General features: G+C 50.1%; 1 protein-coding gene across 1 annotated transcript in view; it reads right to left on the bottom strand.

Annotated features, from left to right (window-relative positions):
• Positions 1–3,847: 3,847 nt before the first annotated feature.
• The window catches only part of UROC1 (urocanate hydratase 1), a 34,777-nt gene continuing 18,065 nt past the window's right edge, over positions 3,848–20,559 (bottom strand). Inside the window, exons 14-20 of the mRNA XM_006763229.2 lie at positions 20,153–20,274; positions 18,282–18,352; positions 17,574–17,672; positions 15,669–15,768; positions 12,406–12,487; positions 5,709–5,808; positions 3,848–4,511 (exon numbers count right to left, since the gene is read on the bottom strand). Of these exons, the coding sequence (XP_006763292.2) occupies positions 4,371–4,511; positions 5,709–5,808; positions 12,406–12,487; positions 15,669–15,768; positions 17,574–17,672; positions 18,282–18,352; positions 20,153–20,274 (715 nt within the window). The 3' untranslated portion in view covers positions 3,848–4,370. The remainder of the gene's footprint in view (positions 4,512–5,708; positions 5,809–12,405; positions 12,488–15,668; positions 15,769–17,573; positions 17,673–18,281; positions 18,353–20,152; positions 20,275–20,559) is intronic.

Below are 20,559 nucleotides of genomic sequence, written 5' to 3'. Positions count from 1 at the left end.
TACAAACTGCAGGCTCAGAGGACAGCAAGGCAGGCGGGGATCGTTGGTTTCCTCTGTCACTGCAGCAAGCAAGCCTCATGTTAATTTCCAGCTGCCTGGCTGCCGGCCGCCATCTTGGCTGGCAGTTAATTTGCATATCGCCCTGATTAGCCAATGGGAAGGGTAGCGGTCGTATGCTAATTACCATGTTTCTCTTTTATTAGATAGGATAGATAGATATACCCCCTATTGGTTCTGTTTCTCTGGAGAATCTAATACATAGATTCAAGTCCCAATAGAAACCATGCAGGTGTGTATGAAATCACCTGCTCATGCCCAAGAACAGCAAGCACACTTGGCCTGGCTATTAGAGTGCAGTAGGAAATAGTAGGGACTGTAGCAAATTGGAAAAAACAGGCCAGCCCCATGAGGCCCCCAGCTGATTGCTGTCACTGAGGCAGTGAGGGTACAGTGTCGCCTGATCTATCCATTTGTTCAAGTAAATGCAAAATCTAAAGTTTTAAGTGAAATCTCCTAATTTGTAAAAATTGGTGATAATGTAAATATATATATATATTTTAAAGGGCAGGCCAAACAAAATGCAACTGCAAGTCCAGTCCCCAGCCCCCAGCATAAGCATCCATTCTGGAAGGCCAAGGGCAAGAGAGCACACCGCTCAGCCAACACCTCCTCAACTGGCCAGGGCGGGCCAGCAAGTAAAGCATCTGGTTCCCAGGAGCTCCAGGTTCACAGGAAGCAGAGACTGCCCAGGGAGAGAATTTTCAAGGCAACTAAAGCCTACACCCATTATAGCCAACTTGTTTCTATTTTGTTTTTGTTGGGGTTTTTTTGCTTTTGTTAATCCACACCTGAGGCTATTTTTGTTGACAAAATGGAGTCCTTTAGAGAGAGTGGAAGGCAGGGAGGGAGGGGGAGAGAGAAAACCATCTATGTGAGAGAGAAACATCTATTGGTTGCCTAGGGCACACACCTGGATCAAACCTGCAACCCAGGTTCCTACCCTTGACTAGGAATCAAACCCGCAACCCTTTGGTTCCCAGGCCAACGCTCCAACCACTGAGCAACCGGCCAAGGCATGATAGAAACATTTCTAAGTGGACTACACATTTCTGCTATTAAAGAAAAACCTTCACTGCTGAAAGCTTTTGTGAAAGAAAGGGTTTATTGAGCCATATGCTAGCCAGAAAAAGGACTACCACGTCCTGGGTATGCAGTTTAAACCGCCAGCAGCAGGGCTAGATGGGGAAGACGAACATATCTACTATCCTGTAGCTACCCGGGCTCTTTTACAGAAGTTGTTTTGAAAGAAGTTTACATTGGCTATAGACAAGAGGGTGGGCAGAAAAAGGTGGAGCAGGGACAGTTCTAGGAGAGGTGCACAGTTCATAAGGAAAAAAGATTTACTACTTTTGATTGTGGGCAACAGTCTAGAAAGTTCCTGCATAAGCAGGATGCAGTGGCATCTGATGGTCAGCTGTTTCTTTTTAAACAGCCACCTGGAAGTTGATTCAACGCTCCAGCAACATTCAGCGATACAAGCAGCCTTTTGTTAGTCGTCCCACAGCTATTAACTGGTTAATTACCCTTGTCTCTATACCAACTATAATTTAATTTAGGACTCAGAGTTTTTTTCTTGTCACTACGTTCTTAAAAATAAGACTGAACTGGACACATGGGACATCCATGCTGTTCTACCCACTCCATGGTTACTGAGGCTGTGGTCAGTTGCCCTAAACCCCCACTGAGTCCCAGGGTGGCCGAATTCTGGACGTCAGTAGTCCCTTCTCCCTGCTGGCAGCTGGCCGCAGGCTGATGGGCTTGTGCCCAGCGAAGTAGCCTGCTCCCTGGCATGGCTTGGGATGGAGCCAAGAGGGGTTCTGAGGCCTTTGCATGTGGGTAGAAGCCATCTTTGAACTTGGCCCAAAGCTGGCCATCGAGCCCTGCCTGTCCTTAATAAGAGAAGGTGCTGGATGGGAAAAGAAGGGCCTGATCTCAAAATCGAACATATCTTCTCCATGTTTCCCTAGGGACAGGGAATGCTCAGGCAGCTGTATGACAGGGGGCTTGACAAGGAGACTTGTTGACAGACGCTGTGCTGGTTTAGATGCTGTGCTTGCTGTGTGGAACCAAAGCCCTGCTGGGATGACTTTAACAGCCGAGGACCAAGGAGTCTGGAGAGGGGCAGGCCCATGCTGGAATAGCAGCCCCAGGTGCTGCCAAGAGCACAGGTTCCCGTGCCTTCCCACATGCACCCTGCCTATGCCTCTGTGAACCTCATGGTCACAGAATGGTTGCTGTGTGTCAGCATCACACCTGAGGTTCTAGCAGGAGGAAGGGGCAAAGGCAAAAAGCAATCCAGCCGCATCTCTACATTTCTATTAGAAAAACCCAGCTTTCCCAGAAGTCCTACCCGGCATCCTTCTACCTCATTTCATGGGCCAGGACGAGGCCAGAGGTCACTCACTCCCAGTTGCAAGAAAGACTGGAAAATCAACTATTTTTACTGGGTATATTGCTGCCCAGACAATATTGGGATTCTGTAAAACTGAAAACTCAGAATCCAGCCAGACTGGCTCCCTCTCTGCAAACATGGAAGGGGAGGGGTGAAAAGTTTTCTGTGGCTCTTTGGAAACCCATCCCCCAGTCTCTTTCTTAATTCTTGGTTTAGGATGAGCCATTTTTAAGTCTGTAATGGGCCCTACAGGGGGCTAAGCTAAGGCCAGAAACTAATGAGAATAAGGTAAGTGGTCAAAGCTGCTCTGCTTAGCATAGCAAGGTCACAGGGGTCTCCTAGTGCAGAGAGCCAGCAAGCGCCGTGCCACCAAGGGGGCCTGCTCTGGGGCAGTGTCCCCCTGATTCCCTGCATGGCCCTGGATCAGTGGTTCTCAACCTTCTGGCCCTTTAAATACAGTTCCTCATGTTGTGACCCAACCATAAAATTATTTTCATTGCTACTTCATAACTGTAATGTGGCTACTGTTATGAATCATAATGTAAATATCTGATATGCAGGATGGTCTTAGGCGACCCCTGTGAAAGGGTCATTCAACCACCAAAGGGGTCGTAACCCACAGGTTGAGAACCGCTGCCCTGGATGTTTATAGGAAAGGGAACAAGTCCCAATTACCAGTCTGTGGGGCAGGAAGGATGAAAGAGGAGGAGCAGGGAGCTCATCTCTCCACTTTGCTTCTTTTTGTAATTGGGGAAAGAATAAAGCAGAAGCACCACCCCTTTAAAGAAAAAAATAAAAAGCACCTGCTTCAAAATGAAGGCCTGAAGAAGTATGGTCACATGATCCCCTCTGCCTGGGTCATCATTGAGGCTGGGCTCTGGGGCCTGGCAGGGGCGGGTGAAGCCAGCCTCAGATCCCACACTGCTCCTACAGGGCACCTGGTCCCAAGCAGGCCTCCTGAGCAGACTTCTGCCATAAGTGATCCGCCATGGGTAGTACCCCTGCTCTCTCCTTTTTTCCCCAAGGAAGTATCACTAATCTTTAGGGCAGAGCTCAGCCGGCCCCCATCCCACCACCCTGCATCCGCCCCGCCCACACCATGGTGCACAGCTCTCCAGGCAATCCTTTCTTTTCCTACCTTCCTCCCTGGACCCCTTCAAGCCCGGGGCCTGGTGACTGTTTCTTTGTGCCCAAAGCTGGGGCGTGGAGGTACAGAAAGTACCTGCACAAATGAACAGGCACGGTGGTCGGCAAACTGCGGCTCGCGAGCCACATGCGGCTCTTTGGCCCCTTGAGTGTGGCTCTTCCTAAGCCTTAGGACTACCCTAATTAAGTTAATAACAATGTACCTACCTATATAGTTTAAGTTTAAAAAATTTGGCTCTCAAAAGAAATTTCAATCGTTGTACTGTTGATATTTGGCTCTGTTGACTAATGAGTTTGCCGACCACTGGGCTAGCAGATGGAAAGAGAGCTGCATGGATGGCTGGAAGGTGGGCAAGGGACGGTGATTGATTAAAAACCTGCCCATAGGAAAGCCCGCCCCTTCTTAGGAAAAGGAATGACAGGAGGCTGAGAAGGGACTTAGTTGATGCCCAGCTCAGCCAGTATTCACGACACGCCTACCTCCAAAGCTCCTATAGCCCCAAACAAGACTTTCACTGCCCTCCCAGGTTCTCAGGGGAGCGACCTGGTCTTGGAGAAATGGCCCCACCTCTGTGGGCCTCAGCTGGCTCATCTGTGGAATGGGGACAGCAACAGCCCACTCTCTAGGGTGCTGTGAGGCCCCATGAGGGCATGGGTGTGGACCTGCTGACCCAGGAGAGGAAGGTGTGCAGCGAGAGATGTGGTGTGGCTGTGAGGATGAGGACAGGGGACAAGGGGGGAACATGAGGGCACCGTGGCCGGCTCTCGGTGCTCATGGCCGCAAGGCCTGCTGGAGCATGTGCTCGTCTGCCACCTGGTGTGGCAGTGTCACCACCAAGCCCTTGTTCTCCCGCATCGTCTCGCAGATGATCTCATAGGCCTTCTGGTTCCCGGACCAACAGCGGCGGGCCACCTGTCAAAGGGTGCGGAGGGCTGTGCTATAGCTGGTGCCAACATGACCGGGCTCCCAACAAGGCATTCTGGATACCCTGGGGCTGGGCTCAAACCCGCTGGTGGACTCTCTGTACTATCTGTGGGGTCAGTCTGTCCCAGTCCCCGCCCCCCCAGGCTCAGACCTCCTCCTCTCTTGGCCTGATTACTGCTTACCTGCCTCTCTGATCTGAAACCAGCTAGCCTTCTGCCCAGCCTCCCCACCACCACCACCCCCACCCCTGCCACTCCATGTAAGGGCACAGGCCAGGCACCCAGGAGTCATCCTCAGCACCCCTCCTCTCTGGCCTCATAGATGGACACCCACCTTGGATCAGCCTTAAAATCTCTCTCCATCCACTTCCTTCTCCCATCTCCATCATCAGGGCTCCCTGGATTACTGTCATGGCACCTCCCCCCGACCTCCTCCTCGCCTCCCTGCAGCCATTCTTGCCAAGCCCCGCCCACTGGTCCTCCCACATCTCCCCCACTCATCCTTTCACTGTTTCACTGCCTTCAGGATGAAGACTCTCCTCTGCTGGGGGCTCCCAGGGAGTTGGGCCTCCAAGCACCCCTTCACCCCCACTCTCACATTGTGCTCCGGGCCACCCAATGTCAAACTCTCTGGGCTCCTGTGCTCCCTATTTCACTCATGACTGCACATACCCTTCCTCACCACCTGACTCCCCATTTGTTCCCCCTTCCCGTCTACCTGTGATATGGTCCAAGAGAGGAAGGAGCCCCCACCACACACCCACCACACACCCATCCTGGATCACAGCAAAGCTGATGGGTAGCCGCAGAGCCAGAGGCTGTTCTAGTGAAGGTCCTGTACTCTCTGACCCGCCTCAGAGATGGTGGAAAGATAAGGCTTTAAAAGGAGGCCTCTCCTACCAGCAGGGGGGAGAGGGTGCTCTCACTGGGCAGGCAGGGTCAGATGCCAGGGGCCCCCTGTGTGGACAGAGGCTGGACTGGAGGGTAAGGCCAGAGGCCAGGAGATACAAAGAAGCCTCTGGAAACAGCCCAGAAGAGATGCAGTAGCTGATGAGGAGAGACACGAAGGACCAGGGATGGCCATTTCTGGGATAAAAGGGACAGAACTCAGACTCAGCTCTGCAGTTGGAAGGGGCGAAAGCACCGATGGAGAGAGAAGGCAGGGGAGAGACCAGGGGTGACTTACTCCATTGGAGACGTCCCAACCAAGCATCATCTTGGCCCTCTGCTCAGCCTCCTGGGTCCCATCTAGCACGAGGCCAAACCCACCATTCATCACCTCACCCCTGGCAAGAGACAAAAGAGTTTCCAGATCACCTCTGGGTCCTGACCCTCACAGAGCAGGCAGAAATGCATGGGAGTTGGGGATGTTCTGGAAGCCCTGTTTGAGGATGTGTTGTGGTAGCCCCTGGGGCCAAAGCCTGTGCCCTCTTGACAGCCTAAGATGCAGGAGCCTCACAGTACTGTGCTGTCCACTCCTGCCTCTGTGCTTTCCCCCAGGGACCCTGAGCCCACCTCCAGGGCCCACTCATGTGCCCCATCGTGCTTGAAGCCTGGCCTCCCGAGTGAGACATGATGCCCTTCTCCTGTGCTTCTCAGAGTACTTCCTGTGCAGGGTGCTTCCTCGGGGGTCTCTTGCATCGCTCAACTCAATTGTCATTCTTCCTGATTTCCTCTTTATGCTCCTTGTCTTATCTCTTTCTACTTCCTTTAGGTCAGCGGTTCTCAACCTGTGGGTCGCGACCCCTTTGGCGGTCGAACGACCCTTTCACAGGGGTTGCCTAAGACCATCTTGCATATCAGATATTTACATTACAATTCATAGCAGTAGCAACATTACAGTTATGAAGTAGCAACGAAAATAATTTTATGGTTGGGTCACAACATGAGGAACTGTATTTAAAGGGCCAGAAGGTTGAGAACCACTGTATAGGTGTATTTTGGGGTCCTGATTACTTGATTTGAAAGCTGAGTTCCTTTATTTTTAGCATTTGTTTCCTAATTAACACATTTCTCTGAATTCTGTCTGACCACCTTCTCTCACAGGTGTGCTATGTTCGTATGTTCATTTGTTTCTTAATAGATGTCATTGGAGTTTACTTGAGTATGTTAGTGCTATTCTACTGTCCGCATATTTGCCTGTGGTTTTTCTCCATCAGCCATGAGGACCCTCTCCTTCCTGGCACCCCTGGACTTCTGTCCTCACCCTCGATGTCATTATCAATGGCTGCTGGGCCCAGCCAAAGTTCCCACTCAGCTCGAATCCCTATACTTCACGTGTCCCCTCCAGTTACTCACTGGAAATGCCCCGGATGATGTCAGTGCCTTCCAGGGCTCTTCTGCCAAACACGGACACCTGGGACCACAACATATGGCCTTTCAGTACCCAGTGCCAATGAGTTTGCTCTTTCTCCTTCCCATGCCCGGAAGGTGCCTCTAGTTACTCTAGTCTCAGATCCTTCAGGACTGTCAGGCCTTATCTGCTTCTCTGCCCGGCTGGGACCCTACTGATAATTTCAATCAGTTCCCACCAAGAAGGGGAGGAGCCCTCTGCCCCAGGAGCACCAGTGCTCCCACTCTGGGCACAAAAGCTGCCCCTGCCTGGCCCTCAGCCTGGTGTTGATGCCAGCCCCGTGCATGTCTTGCAGCTGGGAGCCTGTTCACAGGCATGGGGCTGGCCAGGTATGGGCTGGCTGATGCTGGTTATCAGAGAAGAAAGCAGATGGCAGCAAAAGTCACTAAGTGAGGACTCCCGTGTGCCCTTCAACCAAAGAGGTCTTTTTGAGATTAGAACTACGTCTTTCATTTTTGGATCCATAAGCCCAGATGGTCAGGGACCAAAGTTGCTCAGCTCTAGGTGTCCTCCGCAAACCTCGCCCAAGGAGGAGCCCTGAGCACGCTGAGCCCAGGAAAACGGGGTGCTAAAGGCAGCATTGCTCTCAGTGCAGCATTTGGGGACAACTAGCCCTTTGAGAAAAACATAAAAGTAGAACCTAACATCACACATAAAGGAAAACAAAATGTTTAAAATTGTGAGACGAATAAATAAAATCTAGGACAATGTTTTGTTTTTAAGTCAGGAGAGGGATAGGTGTTTTAAAGCAACATTTAAAAAAACAGAGCCAGAATAGAAAAGCCCCTGTGAGGAGAGGGGATCTGCCCTGGTAACCATGCCAAAAAGCCCAGCTGTGGGGAGTGCGGTTTATTCTCAAACCCCAACAATAACTTCTTGGGTCCTGCTTGGGGCAGAGACAGAGCAATACCATGGCATGGGGCCTGCCCGTTTCTGCCCGAAGCGGCTCCTATAACAGCTACCTGGGCTCTAGAGCTCCCTGCTAGCAGCAAGACTGTCAGGCCTGCATGGGAACTGAGGGCTCCCTGATCAATCACTCTGCCTCGTATTCACCTTCCCAGGTGGGCTTCCCCAATAACCCTTTGTACACTCCCAACCCGACCTCAGCCCCTGCCTCCTGGAGAACCCAACCAGCACAGATGCTTTAAACAAAGTTCAAAGACTATTGACACAAACCCAACACATTCATCTTGTATCTAGAATCGATGAAGAATGCCTGCAAATCAATAAGAAAAAGCACACAACTCGAGAGCAAAAACCTCGGAGTAATCCAATTCAAAATAAGAATTTATTACTTCTTGCCTACCAGGCTGGTAAACCCCATGTTAACACCCAGTGAGTGATCACATTTAGTGTTGAGGAGGTTAGGCAAACAAGAATTTTTATATCAGGAAATTTGTTGGCAGCTATCATTTAGGTTTAAAATGCCCACCTTTTTTGAACCTGAGATTACAACTAGCATCTCGTGACAGAGGTTAACATTTACAGGAGGCATGCCATGTGTCAGACCCTGTTCTGGCACCTTTACAAGAGATTGGTGGTGGGTTGGCTCAAGCATTTGAGCTAGGCCTCCTGCCAACCCAGCGCAACCCAACTCAAAGTTATTTATCTCTGCTGGGTAGTATTTATGTCTTCGATGGGTCTGTTGTAGCAATTACATGGGCTTGCACACATTTCTTTTTTTAAAATATATTTTTATTGATTTCAGAGAGGAATGGAAGGGAGAAAGAGATAGAAACATCAATGATGAGAGAGAACCATTGATTGGCTGCCTCCTGCATACCTCCTACTGGGGATTAAGCCCGCAACCCGGGCATGTGCCCTTGACTGGAATTGAACTCTGGGACCCTTCAGTCCGCAGGCCCACACTCTATCCACTGAGCAAAACCGGCTAGGGATAACACACATTTCTTAAAAGACCTTACGCCTGTTATGCACTGCATAAGCCTTAGCTATTATTAACTCATTTAATCTTCACCAGTAGCTACACAGCGGTTGCTATTATTATGACCATTCTGTCAATGAGAAACAAAGCTCAACAGCTTAACTTGTGCAGTCAAACTGACTTCAGAATCCATGATGTTAATTAAGCAACAAAATTGTACATACAAAGATGCTCCCTGCTGCACTGGGGATAGGCGGGGCGAAGGAGGTCTCTGTGCACAGATGGCCGGAGCCCTTGATGCCCTGGCTACTCAGAGTCCGCGGGCAGCAGAAGCAGCATCACCAGAGCTGGTTAGAAACGCTGAATCCCAGCCCCTCCAGACCTGCCTAGTCAGAATCTCCATTTTAACAAGCTCCCCAGGGAATCCTGTGCACGTTTGAGTTGCCCATTAAGAGGAAAACATGTCAGTATCTGGATAAAGATGGTTGATCAAATACATCAATTTATTCCTCAAAGACATGGGCCCCGGGACTGGTTCTGGGTGTAAGGACAGAGGCACATCAGAAGGTGAGAGAGCAAACATGAAACACAAAGATACAGGACAAGTCTCAACGCCCAATAGTGAGGCCCTGTCCCTACCACCCAGCTCCCAGAACTGACTGAGACTTCCCTACAAGGGCAGGAGAACCAACTAGCCCTCTCTAAACAAGCAGACAGTCCAGCCAGCGTGGCTCAGTGGTTGAGCATCGACCTATGAACCAGGAGGTCATGGTTTGATTCCTGGTCAGGGTATATGTCCGGTTTGAGGGCTCAATCCCCAGTAAGGACATGCAAGAGGCAGACAATCAATGATTCTCTCTCATCATTGATGTTTCTATCTATCTCTCTCTCCCTCTCCCTTCCTCTCTGAAATCAATAAAAATATATTTAAAAAAATAGGCAGATATCAAGGACAGCTGGACAGACACCACAAGGACAGACACTAAGTGAACAATCAGAAGGAGGGGCTCTGAGGAGACAGAAGCAACAGAGAAAGCAGAAAACAACACACAGCTGACACTGCTCATCAGGAAACATAAAATGCAAAAACAAAACTAAAAGCAAATCCAGTGATAGCCGGGTAAGTTTATAACTTAGGAACACGGATTTCCATACAACAACACAAAACAAAGCTAGAGTTGGATGTGATTTCCTCTTGGAATAGGAATGGTCATGGGACAGATTTTTTTCCTGCTAATATTTGCAGCAAGCTTTGCAGGAGTATCTGATGCATTAAATTATGTACTTACGTATGAGTGAGTCTAATGAATTCCAACATGAATTGGAGGTGTTCCCAAAAGAGCCCTCAAGAACAGCCAGAATGCAGAGCTGGGGGCAGCCCAGGGGTTGGGAGCACCGTGGGAATTTACACCCGCTGTCCTGAGAGCCCTAGTGCCGTGGGTTAGAGCAAGCAGTGTCCTGCCTGAATTCTGGCCCTGCTGTCCCCTGCTCAGAGGCCCTCGTGTTGTTGACTCTCAGCTGCTTTGCTCTGTCCCTTCTTGCCCTCTGTTGTCCCATTGGCAACGATGAATTGGTGGATCTGGGAGGCAACAGATCCGAGTCCAGATTCCAGCTCTCCCACCAACTCTGTGGCCTTGGGCAAGTTACTCGCCTTCAAAGTCACTCTTCGACTCGAGAACCCTCTCATTAAATCCAGCGACAACCAGCCAGGTATCCGGTACCAGGCACTCTTCTCGTCCCTGTTTTCTCTAGCCTTTGTATCCAAAAGGACATGCATTCCGGTTACATTCTCCATTAACTAGAGCCACCTGACTGAGCTGCAGCTGGAAATTTCAGCCAAGCCGGCCCATCGGAATGCCCTGGGAAGCAGAAGTGCTCAAAGACTTGGCTCTGGAGGGCAAGGCCAAGCTTGATCCGGCCAGAACGGGAACGGGCTCAGAGGTCAGTTCAGAGGTGGCCAGGCCCAGGAAGCTGTCCTCCTCTCTGGAGCCGCAGCACCCCTGCTGCTCTTGTCTGGGCGCGTCCCCAGGTGACCCCGCAGAGACAGACCCTGTGCAGGTGCAGCTTAGCCTCTGGTGCCTCCGTTTCCTCATCTGTAAAATGTATTTTCCTTCTAAGATTAGGCGAAAGAATCGATTTGAAGAGCCTACAAAATGCTTGCCATGGGGCCCATGTGCAATAAATGTTAGTTATTCATTATTCTTCGCAGCAGATGTGATATTATGACTTAGAGTAAGAAATATATAGGGTGTCCCCAAAAATGTATACATACACTTTGAAATACATACACAGTATTTATTAAAATACATTTCATTTTCAAAAGTGAGCTATCAGCTGTCAAAGTGTGTATATAATTTTTGGGACGCCCTGTATCTATGGTCTTTATCCCATTTCTGGCACAGAACTGAAACCTTTGGAATACCTAAGTGTTGAGAACAATAAAGATGTCTTTATGTTAATGAGGTGACTTGTCCCCGCCCCCACCCCCACCCCACCTACTGATAGGGGTTGGTTGCCAGGGGAACCAACCAGGACGAGAGGGTTGGAACTTGCAGTCCCACCCCCAGACCTCCAGGGAAAATGGAGCTGAAAGTTGAATTGATCAGCAATGGTTAGTGATTTCATCAATCATGCCTATGTAATGAAGCCTCCGTAAAAAACAAAAAGGATGGGGTTCGGATAGCTTCAGGCTGGGGGGTCAGAATGCTGCCACACACCACTGTGTGGGGCCCCAAACTCCATAAAGACAGAAATTTCTTTGTTGGGACCTCATCCTACATATCTTTTCACCTGACTGTTGATTTGTATCCTTAAATCTCTTGTAATAAATCGGTAATCTAGTGAGTAAAGGGGCTTCCTGAGTTCTGTGAGCCACTCTAGCAAATTAATAAACTCAAGGAGGGGGTTGTAGGAACCTCCAATCGGTAGCAGTTCAGTCAGAAGTAGGCAACAACCTGGGCTTGCGATTTGAAGTGAGGTGAGAACAGTCTTGTGGGACTGGGCCCCTAACCTATAGGATCTAAGGCTTTCTCCAGGTAGACAGTGTCAGAATTGAGTTGAATTGTAGGTGTTGGAGAAGACTGCTGAGTGGAGTGAGAAAACCTGTACATGTTGGTAGTAGAATTGTAGTGAACATCTTCATGACGGAGCTGTAACTGTCAGCCAGATTGAGATCCTCCCAGAAACCCCCATTTCCTACCAGTGAAGACTGGAAACAGTACTGGCCAGGGCAGAGTCCTGAGCCAGGGACCCAGGAGAACAGGGAACCCAGGCCTCCCACCTCCCTGCCTGTCGCCTGGGAATCCGAGGTGGACTAAAAAGACAGCACTGTGAGAATTCCTGAGGAAATATATTTGTGAACGCCAAGTGAAAACTGGCATCAAAGGGGCAGTCATGGTTCTTACAGCCTTCCTGTGTTGTGTGGCAGGTGAGACCCCAAAGGAGGAGTGGTTTGTGCCAGACACTCCCCCACACTTCACCCCCAATGTTCTGTCCCTCCAACATCCAGCTCACTGGAGGAAAACATCACAGTAAAGCCTTCAGCAGAGGGAGCTTGGGAGAGGCAGGGCCCAGGACCCTCAAAGAAATCCCTGTGCCTTCCAGGGAGCCTGCACCCCCACCACCTGTTCTCCAAAACGTTCTTACCAGCCCACGCCCCCACCGTTGTGAAGAGCGACCCAGGTGGCTCCTCGAAAGGCATCGCCCACGAAGTTCTGCACGGCCATGTCTGTGGAAACAAAGCCACCACCGTTATTCCCTGAAGGAGGTTGGCCGGGTCCAGGCCAGGCTCTGGCCAGTATACAAGTGGGCATCTACAGACCCCACTGGCTGAGCCAATACCACTCAGGCCTGGAGGACAGATGGGGAACTAGGCACAGATGACCCTAGAAACAGTAACAATTTATGTGTGCAAAGCTAAGCCAAGGCAGGAGAAATGGACAAATTCCCACTGGTACCCGTCCCTATAATAATTATGCTCACTAGCACTGAATGCCAGATAAAGTGCCCAGAAGCAGAAAGAAAACAGAATTAACAGGGAGGTGGTAGTGGTTTTAGTTTAGAGATGTAGAAAGCCAAAGAACGTCACTCCCACCCTTAAAACAAACCAAAGAATAGGGAGGGAGGATCACAAATTAATGACTGTTCTCGACTCCACCAGGGAACTGATGTCCTAGGGCAACTAATTTGAAATCTGGAGAGAGATAGGCATTTGCACAGAAAAACTGAACCCAACCTGGTCACCTTACAACTACCTAAACTGATAAAGGACAAGCATGAGCCCTGGGACTGTGAGGTCCATGGGACATGGATATACGGGGGCTTGAACCCTTTGACAAGCTCTTATTCCAAAAACTCCACCAGGTGCTCACAGAGAAGACCAGGGAGAATCCTGAGCATGCTTTTTCTTAGTGCTGCTCAGTGAAGATTGGGAAGTGCCATGAGCTAAGAAATCCAAGAAATGCAGCTGTAGACACTGGAGAAGGCCAGGAAAGATTCTCCCCTACAGCCTCCTAAGATGTCATGGCCTGGCCAACACCTTGACTTTGGCCTATTGAAACTGACTTCAGGCTTCTGGCTTCAGAACTGTGGGAGAATACGTTTGTGTTGTTTTAAGCCACTAAGTTTGTGGTGGTTTATTACAATGGCCACAGGATACAAATATAAACTACTAGAGGCCTGGTGCACAACATTTGTGCGGGCGGGACGGGTCTCTTTAGCCCGGCCTGCACCCTCTCACAGTCTGGCAGCCCTCGGGGGTTGTCCACCTGACAGCTTAGGCCTGCTCCCAGGGAATCAGGCCTAAGCCACAGTTGGACATCCTTATTGCTGCCAAGGAGGCGGGAGAGGCTCCTGCCACCTCTGCTGCTGTGCTCACAGCCGTGAACCTGGCTTCTGGCTGAACGGCACTCCCCCTGTGGGAGCGCACTGTGTTGAGCGTCTGCCCCCTGGTTGTCAAGTGCACATCATAGTGACCGGTTGTTCCTGGTAGTTCCGCCTTTAGAGTCAATTTGCATATTACCCTTTTATTATATAGGATATTAATATCAGAGAATTAATTTCAGAACCAGGAATATTATATAATGATAAAGAGGTCAACTCTCAAAAAAGATATAATAAACCTAAATGAATGTGTACTACCAGCATAGCTGCAATACAAGGCAAGCCGGGCTGGAATGGCTCAGTTGGTTAGGCATTGTCCTTACACTAGCAGTGGTTCTCAACCTTCCTAATGCCGCGATCCTTTAATACAGTTCCTCATGTTGTGGTGAACCCCAACCATAAAATTATTTTCGTTGCTACTTCATAACTATAGTTTTGCTACTGTTATGAATTGTAATGTAAATATCTGATATGCAGGATGTATTTTCATTGTTCGCAACCCACAGGTTCGATTCCCAATCAGGGAGCATGCAGAGGGCAGCTCTTCCTCGCTCTAAGCATGTCCTCAGGTGAGGATTCAAGGGGAAAAGTACCTCTATCAACACAATCTAAATTTTTTAAAAAAATGAACTGAAAGAAGAAATAAACAAATTCACAAATAGATTTGGAAATGTCACCACTCCTCCCTCGGTAATTTATAGAATAGGCAGAATCAGTTAAGATAGGCGAACTGAACAGCATTATTAACCAATGTGACCTACTTGACATTTTAAGAAAAATTCACCAAATAACAGCAAAATACACATTTTCAAGTGCTCTAACATAGACCACATTCTGGACCATGAAATCCTTAACAAATTAAAAAGAAATAATACACAGTAAGTTCTCATACCATAATGGAATTAAACCAGAAGTTAGTAGCAAAAAGATATCGGAAAAATCCCCCCCAAAACTGAAAATTAAAAATCTTTTAAATAACCCATGGATCAAAGAAGAAGTCTCAAAAAAAACTTAAAAATATTTTGAACTAGGTGAAAATAAAAATACATCATACAAGAATATGTAGGATATAGCTAAAGCAGTGTTGAGAGAAATTTATAGCATTAAATACTTATACTAGAAAAGAAAAAGGTCTCAAATGAGTAACCTCAGCTTCTCCCTTGCAGAAAGAAGAGAAAATTAAACTCAAAGCAAGGAGGAGGATGGACATACTAAAGATTAGAGCAGAAATCAATTCATTTGGAAGCAGAGAAGCAATTGAAAGAAAATCAAATGAACTAAAATCATCTTTGAGAATACCAATAAAATTGATAAACTTCTAGCCAAACTGACCAATAAAAAAGAAAGACACAAATGACCAATATCAGGATTGACAGAAAGGATATCACAACTGACCACATAGACATTAAAAAGATAATAAAGGAATACAACTCTAGATCCATAAATTTGATAACTTTGATGAAATGGACCAATTCCTTGTAAAAAGAATAGTGTTCCTGAGAGTCTACCTCCTTCCCTTGGGATCCTATCCATAATAGAAGGACCCCCCACCCCACCCCCCAGTAGCTGGGAATGAGCAAGCCACCCAAGGAACAGAACTCATCAGCAGCCCACCTTCCCTGAACACTGGCTCTGGGCCCTAATGTGATGCTGGATGTGTAGTCATTCAGCTTATTTTTCACAGCAGCCCTCTGAGGTAGCTACTACTGTTATTTCCATTTTACAGATGAGGACATTAAGGTTGAGACTTTAAGTACCTTGCTGAAGATCACCCAGCAAGTGATGGGGCCAGAAGCACACCCAAGTCTAGGGCATCCAACGGTCCCAATTTGCCTAGCACTGGCCCAATTTAAGAAGCTGAGGTCCCATGTCCCAGAACACCCATTGTCCAAGGTTGGTCACTCTATGTCCCGCCTCTCAAATGCCAGCACATTTTTTGTAACATTATGACAAACTAAATGAATCAATCGATTTTTAAATCAAATCCAACATTAAAAAAATTCTTTTGGACATTTTATCTTCCTCACCTGCACAGAAGGCAGAGCCGTCATAGATGTTGGAGGTCTCCCTAAAGGGACTGTCTGTGCCGCTCACATCATGGTGGTCTCGGCTCAGGACCACCGGGGCCTGCAGTGTGCAGATATGCAATGTCAGCCAACAGTGTCCACCACAGCTGCCCAGTGGAGGGCAAAGTTGGATCAGGCCATACCAGAAGCCCTTCAGATACCGCCCCCTGGAAAACAGACCGTTAGCAAGAGGAACCACAGATGTTTATGTCCTTGGGTAGCTACTAATAGATTCTGCTTATTTTGACACTTACTATGTTCTTAGAAGCCCCCATTTAATGTCACCGAGTTTTCTCAATAACCCTATCCAGGTAGGCAGAGCTGTTATCATGCCCATTTTGTAGAAAGGAAAACTGAGGCCCAGAGAGGATAAGAAACTTTCCCAACATCACAGAGCTGGTAAGTGGACAGGCTGGGATTTAAACCCACATACAGTATACTAGAGTCTGGGCTCTCTCTTCAGGCAGCCTGGCCCCTGAGCGTGTGGCACCACTGGAGGTCGGCTTTCCCAGCCCTCCCAGGGGACACGGAAGTTCACAGGCTCCCCATGTAGGAGGAGGTAGCCTGCCAAGAGGGTAACTCCCCACTGCTCTGAATCAAGAGGCCCTCCTCTCCTTCCCTTGAACAGGCCCAGTGTCCTTCCATCTCTCCACCTTTGTCCTGGCATCACCTGCCCCCAGGTATTCTGGCATCTTCTTGATACTCAGGCCTCAGTTCTATGCCAGCAACTCATAAAGGCCTGTCTTGACCACCACATCTAAAGACACCGCTCATCCCCACCCCATAACCCCACCTTGTCACCTCAACTCATTTTCTTCATACTGTTTGTCACCATCTAAAATTCTCCCTGAATTTATACCTTTAGTTGCATATTGTTAGTTTCTCTTCACTAGTAAGTAGATCAAGGTGGGGACCCTGTTTATCTTGTTCTTTGCCACATCGCCCCCCCCCCGCCCGACCCCGCAGTGCTTAGAATAAGCCTGGCACAGAGGAAGCTGTCAATCAATTGACAGATGGAAGGAAGGGAGGAAGGAAGGAAGGGAGGGAGGGAGGGAGGGAGGGAGGGAAGGAACACCCAGCTCTCAGAAGGAAGGAAGGAAGGAAGGAAGGAAGGAAGGAAGGAAGGAAGGCAGGAAGGAAGGAAAAACCCAGCTCTCAGTGCTGACCTCTGACCCCCGCTGGGTTGAGTGTGCCCTGCGGGAAGTTTGGTGAGCTATGCCCAGCCTTCCTCGTGAGCACCCTGGGCTTCCAGGAAGCATGCAACAGTAGTGTGTTCTGGGGGTGCTCCTGAGAAAGGCCAAGGCTGCTGCCCTGCTGCCAGTGCCCCCCAGAACCACCCACAGGGACAGCCTTCACTTTCATCCATTTCAACCTCCTCTTCAGGTCTGCTCATTAATATTCCTGGTGCTTCGTTTATAAACAGAGGTCTGTCACGTGCGCCTACAAACGGAGGGGCCAGAGGTCCCTCTGAACAGTGTGCCCAGGGCTCCATTTCCTCCAAGGTGAGTCCGGCTGATTCAGAGGAAAATAGGAAGTTTGTCATGGTTTGAAAAAGATAAAGTCGACAAAGATATATCTAATACTCATGTGGAAGCCAACTCATTTCATCCTTACTCCCACGCTTGGAGGTTAATATGGTTCTCCTTTAACAGGAGGGAAACTGAGGCTCAGAGAGGGCACTTGACTTGCCCACAGTCACACAGGGACCAGTGTCAGAGCCTGGGTGTGAGGACAGATGATCACTCCCTGCCCTCAGCTATCTGACCCTCAGCTGACACACACACAGAGCAGGGGGCAGTGCTGGCACTGACAGGAAAGAGCCAAGGGGAGACCCTCCCCCGGCCCCAGCAGCACAGGAAATGTCACCTTGATCTTCCCATGGGCGATGGCTTGGTTAAAGGCCACAGCTATGGCCACACGGCCTTTTTGGTCTGAGTACAGGATCCTTGCCTGGGAGCCCACCACCTGCAGAGAGAAAGGTGAAAGGAGGCCCCTCAGTGACCTGAACTCACAAGTCAGCTCCTCAGAGATACCTTTCTGATCCATCATTGTGGAGCAGTCCCCACCTGCGTCACATTCGTTTTCACACTCCCCTGAGCATAATCACAGACACGGAAATGAGGCCCGGGCAACCCTGGCCCTATCAGTGCCTCACCTGTCAGGGCCCCATGAGTTGCCACTGAGAGCCCGCCCTAAGCACCCCACCACAGCCAGGGGTGCTCCTCTGTACAGAGGAGACAGGAGGCTCAGGGAGGCGGAGCCACTCGCCCATTCACACAGCTGAGAAACCAGGGGCCTGCCTCTCGGGACCCAGCGGCCACCTCTCAAGAGAACTATTTGAGTGACTGGGTGAAGGGCTACTTGACCGGCCCTGGTCACTGTCCCAGGCCACCTTTGGAAAGGTCCCTGGCTTCTCTGCCCAGCAGCCCCCTGGGTGAGGTAGCTGCTGGCTCTAGTGGGTCTGCTACCTAAGCAGTCTCCCGGGTATGTTGGCACCCTCTCAGCTCGCTCATCTACTGGCCAGGTGGGCAGTCCCATGGCCCACCCCTGCCCCCCACCAGGCCAAGCCCTCACCAGCCGGTGCTTGGCAGCCTCCCGAATCCAGCGAATGTTGTCCATATACTGCAGCTTCACAGCAGGGTTCACTGCAGGGAGAGGAGGGGAGGCGTGTCTCAGGCACCGGGAGCCCCGGGCCCCCCTGTGGTCGCAGGCTGCTCAGCACAGGCACTTATTCTTCACCCAGCACGGGAGCCCCGACACAGGGTCAGGGGGACTCTCCATCCGCCCCCGCCCCCTCCCCGCAGCACCACACCACACTAGGCCATCTGATTCTCAGAACCAGCAGTAAATAGTCCTGTGAATTAATGCACTGAAGTGTGCAGCCCACTGTCCGATATATTCATTCCTTCAACAAACATCTATTGAGTGCCAGACCAGGCACTGGGAACCAAAACTGCTGCGGACTGAGAGAAAATAAGAGTGTGATGAGGTCGTCACTAGGTGGGTGAGTCCGGAGGAGATAGTCGAGCTCCATCCTAAATGCTAAGGAGGAACCAGCGACATAGAGATCTGAGGAAGCAGCATTCTAGGCAGAGGGAATAGCAAGTGCAAAGGCCCTGAGGTGAGAGGAAGCTTGCTTATCCAAGTAGGACAGGCCAGCGGCTAAGTATGAAGGGCGTGCAGAGGGGGGCAGCAGCCAGGGAGCCCAGGAGCTGCTCCTCCCAGCTCCTAAAAGCAGGCTGCTAAATCTGCAGGAATTCTGTGAGCCAGTGGAAACACAGACATCGTTAAATTTCAATGAAATAAACTTACACTTTGTAAAAATGTATTAAAAATTAAGATAATGGCCCAGCCTGCATGGCTCAGTGGCTGAGCTTCAACCTATGAACCAGGAGGTCACGACACATGCTTGGGTTGCAGGCTTGATCCCAGTCGGGGGTGTGCAGGGGGCAGCCGATCAATGATTCTCTCTCATCATTGATGTTTCTCTCCCTCTCCCTTCCTCCCTGAAATCAATAAAAAATCTATTTGGTTAAAAATTAAGATAATGTTCATAAGTCACCATTTCTTAATTTACTACCTTTTAGGAGGATCTATGTTCTCAAGGTTACCTGCCTGGTGGAAATACTGCTACTGTTCCAAGTGAAGCCCCACTTAAAATAAGCCACCTGAGAGTAATTAGACCTTGGCCATCAACAGATGCAAGAGCACAGCTTCCTCCTGAAGGGCTAGTTGTTGAACACCCACCTATGAGGAGGCCTCTGACAAGATTCCCAAGAGAAGGCCCCCCCACTTCCTCTTCCTACCTCAGTAGACCTCCCCCTGCCTAGCTCCTCCCACATAGGTGGCCCCACCCACCCTCACCCCGGATCCTTGTATCCCAGATCCCCTCCATCCCCATGAACTCAGATGTGGACAGCAGGGTGAAAATGGTCCCTGGAGATTTAAAACCAGCCACAAAGGCTGAACTGAACCCCAAAGGAAACCACTGGAGAGAAGGCCACCCCTGGACCTTAGAAAAGCTGCAGAGAAATGAGGGCAGGAGCTCTGACAGATGAGTATGTTTGACAACATAACTGCCTTCTCTTCCCCAGGTGACAAACGGCAGGTCCAATCAGCTACACAAGAAGGGACTGTGGTTGAACAACCTCCCCATCCAGGTGAAAAGGAGAACCAAGGCTCAGGGTTAGAAAAGCCACAGATCCCCCGGAGGCCCTGCCATGACATGAGCAGGGGCCTGTGGATGTGGAAGGCCAAAGGCTCAGAGGGGCACCGGCAGCTACAAGGAACCAGAAGCACTGCTGACAGGCATGGACTGGAAGCCTTGTGCCCCTGCCCACAAGGGCCTGGAAGGGAATGAGGAGAGGGGACTGGGGGGGGGGGGGGGGGGGGCTGCCCGGCACTGCCAGGCGGACCCTCCGGCATCTCCAACCTGACAGCCTTACCTCCGCCAGCAATGACCTTCTCCAGCACAGATGTGGCCAGCTGATCGGTGACCGCCAGGTCCTGAGGGTCCCCGGATGTGCACACCCAGCGGAAAGGCCCGAAGCCCTGGGAGAATATATCCCTGCAAGGACACAACGCCCCCGATGGCCTTCCCAAACTGGCCGCACCCACTGGCTGGGCCGGATCGCCGTGGTCCAAGGAGGGGGGCTGGCATGTGTTCCAGGACTAAGAGGGGGTGAGGGCCATGTGTGAGTTGGGGTGTGTGTTGGGGGCACTGTGCGTGGGCATGTGTAGTAAAGTGGGGGAGGGGCTCCAACGTCCAGAATTATTGCTGGAAGCCCCTAAGTCGCTAGTTGGACAGGAGGTTTCAGGGGCCCTGCCTCCTCCAGCCCCCTCCAGCCTTTCA

The sequence above is a fragment of the Myotis davidii genome, unplaced genomic scaffold (genome assembly GCF_000327345.1).
Source record: "Myotis davidii unplaced genomic scaffold, ASM32734v1 scaffold78, whole genome shotgun sequence".
Lineage (NCBI taxonomy): Eukaryota > Metazoa > Chordata > Mammalia > Chiroptera > Vespertilionidae > Myotis > Myotis davidii.
Note: the sequence above shows the minus strand (reverse complement) of the source record. Positions and strands in the feature narration are given on the sequence as shown.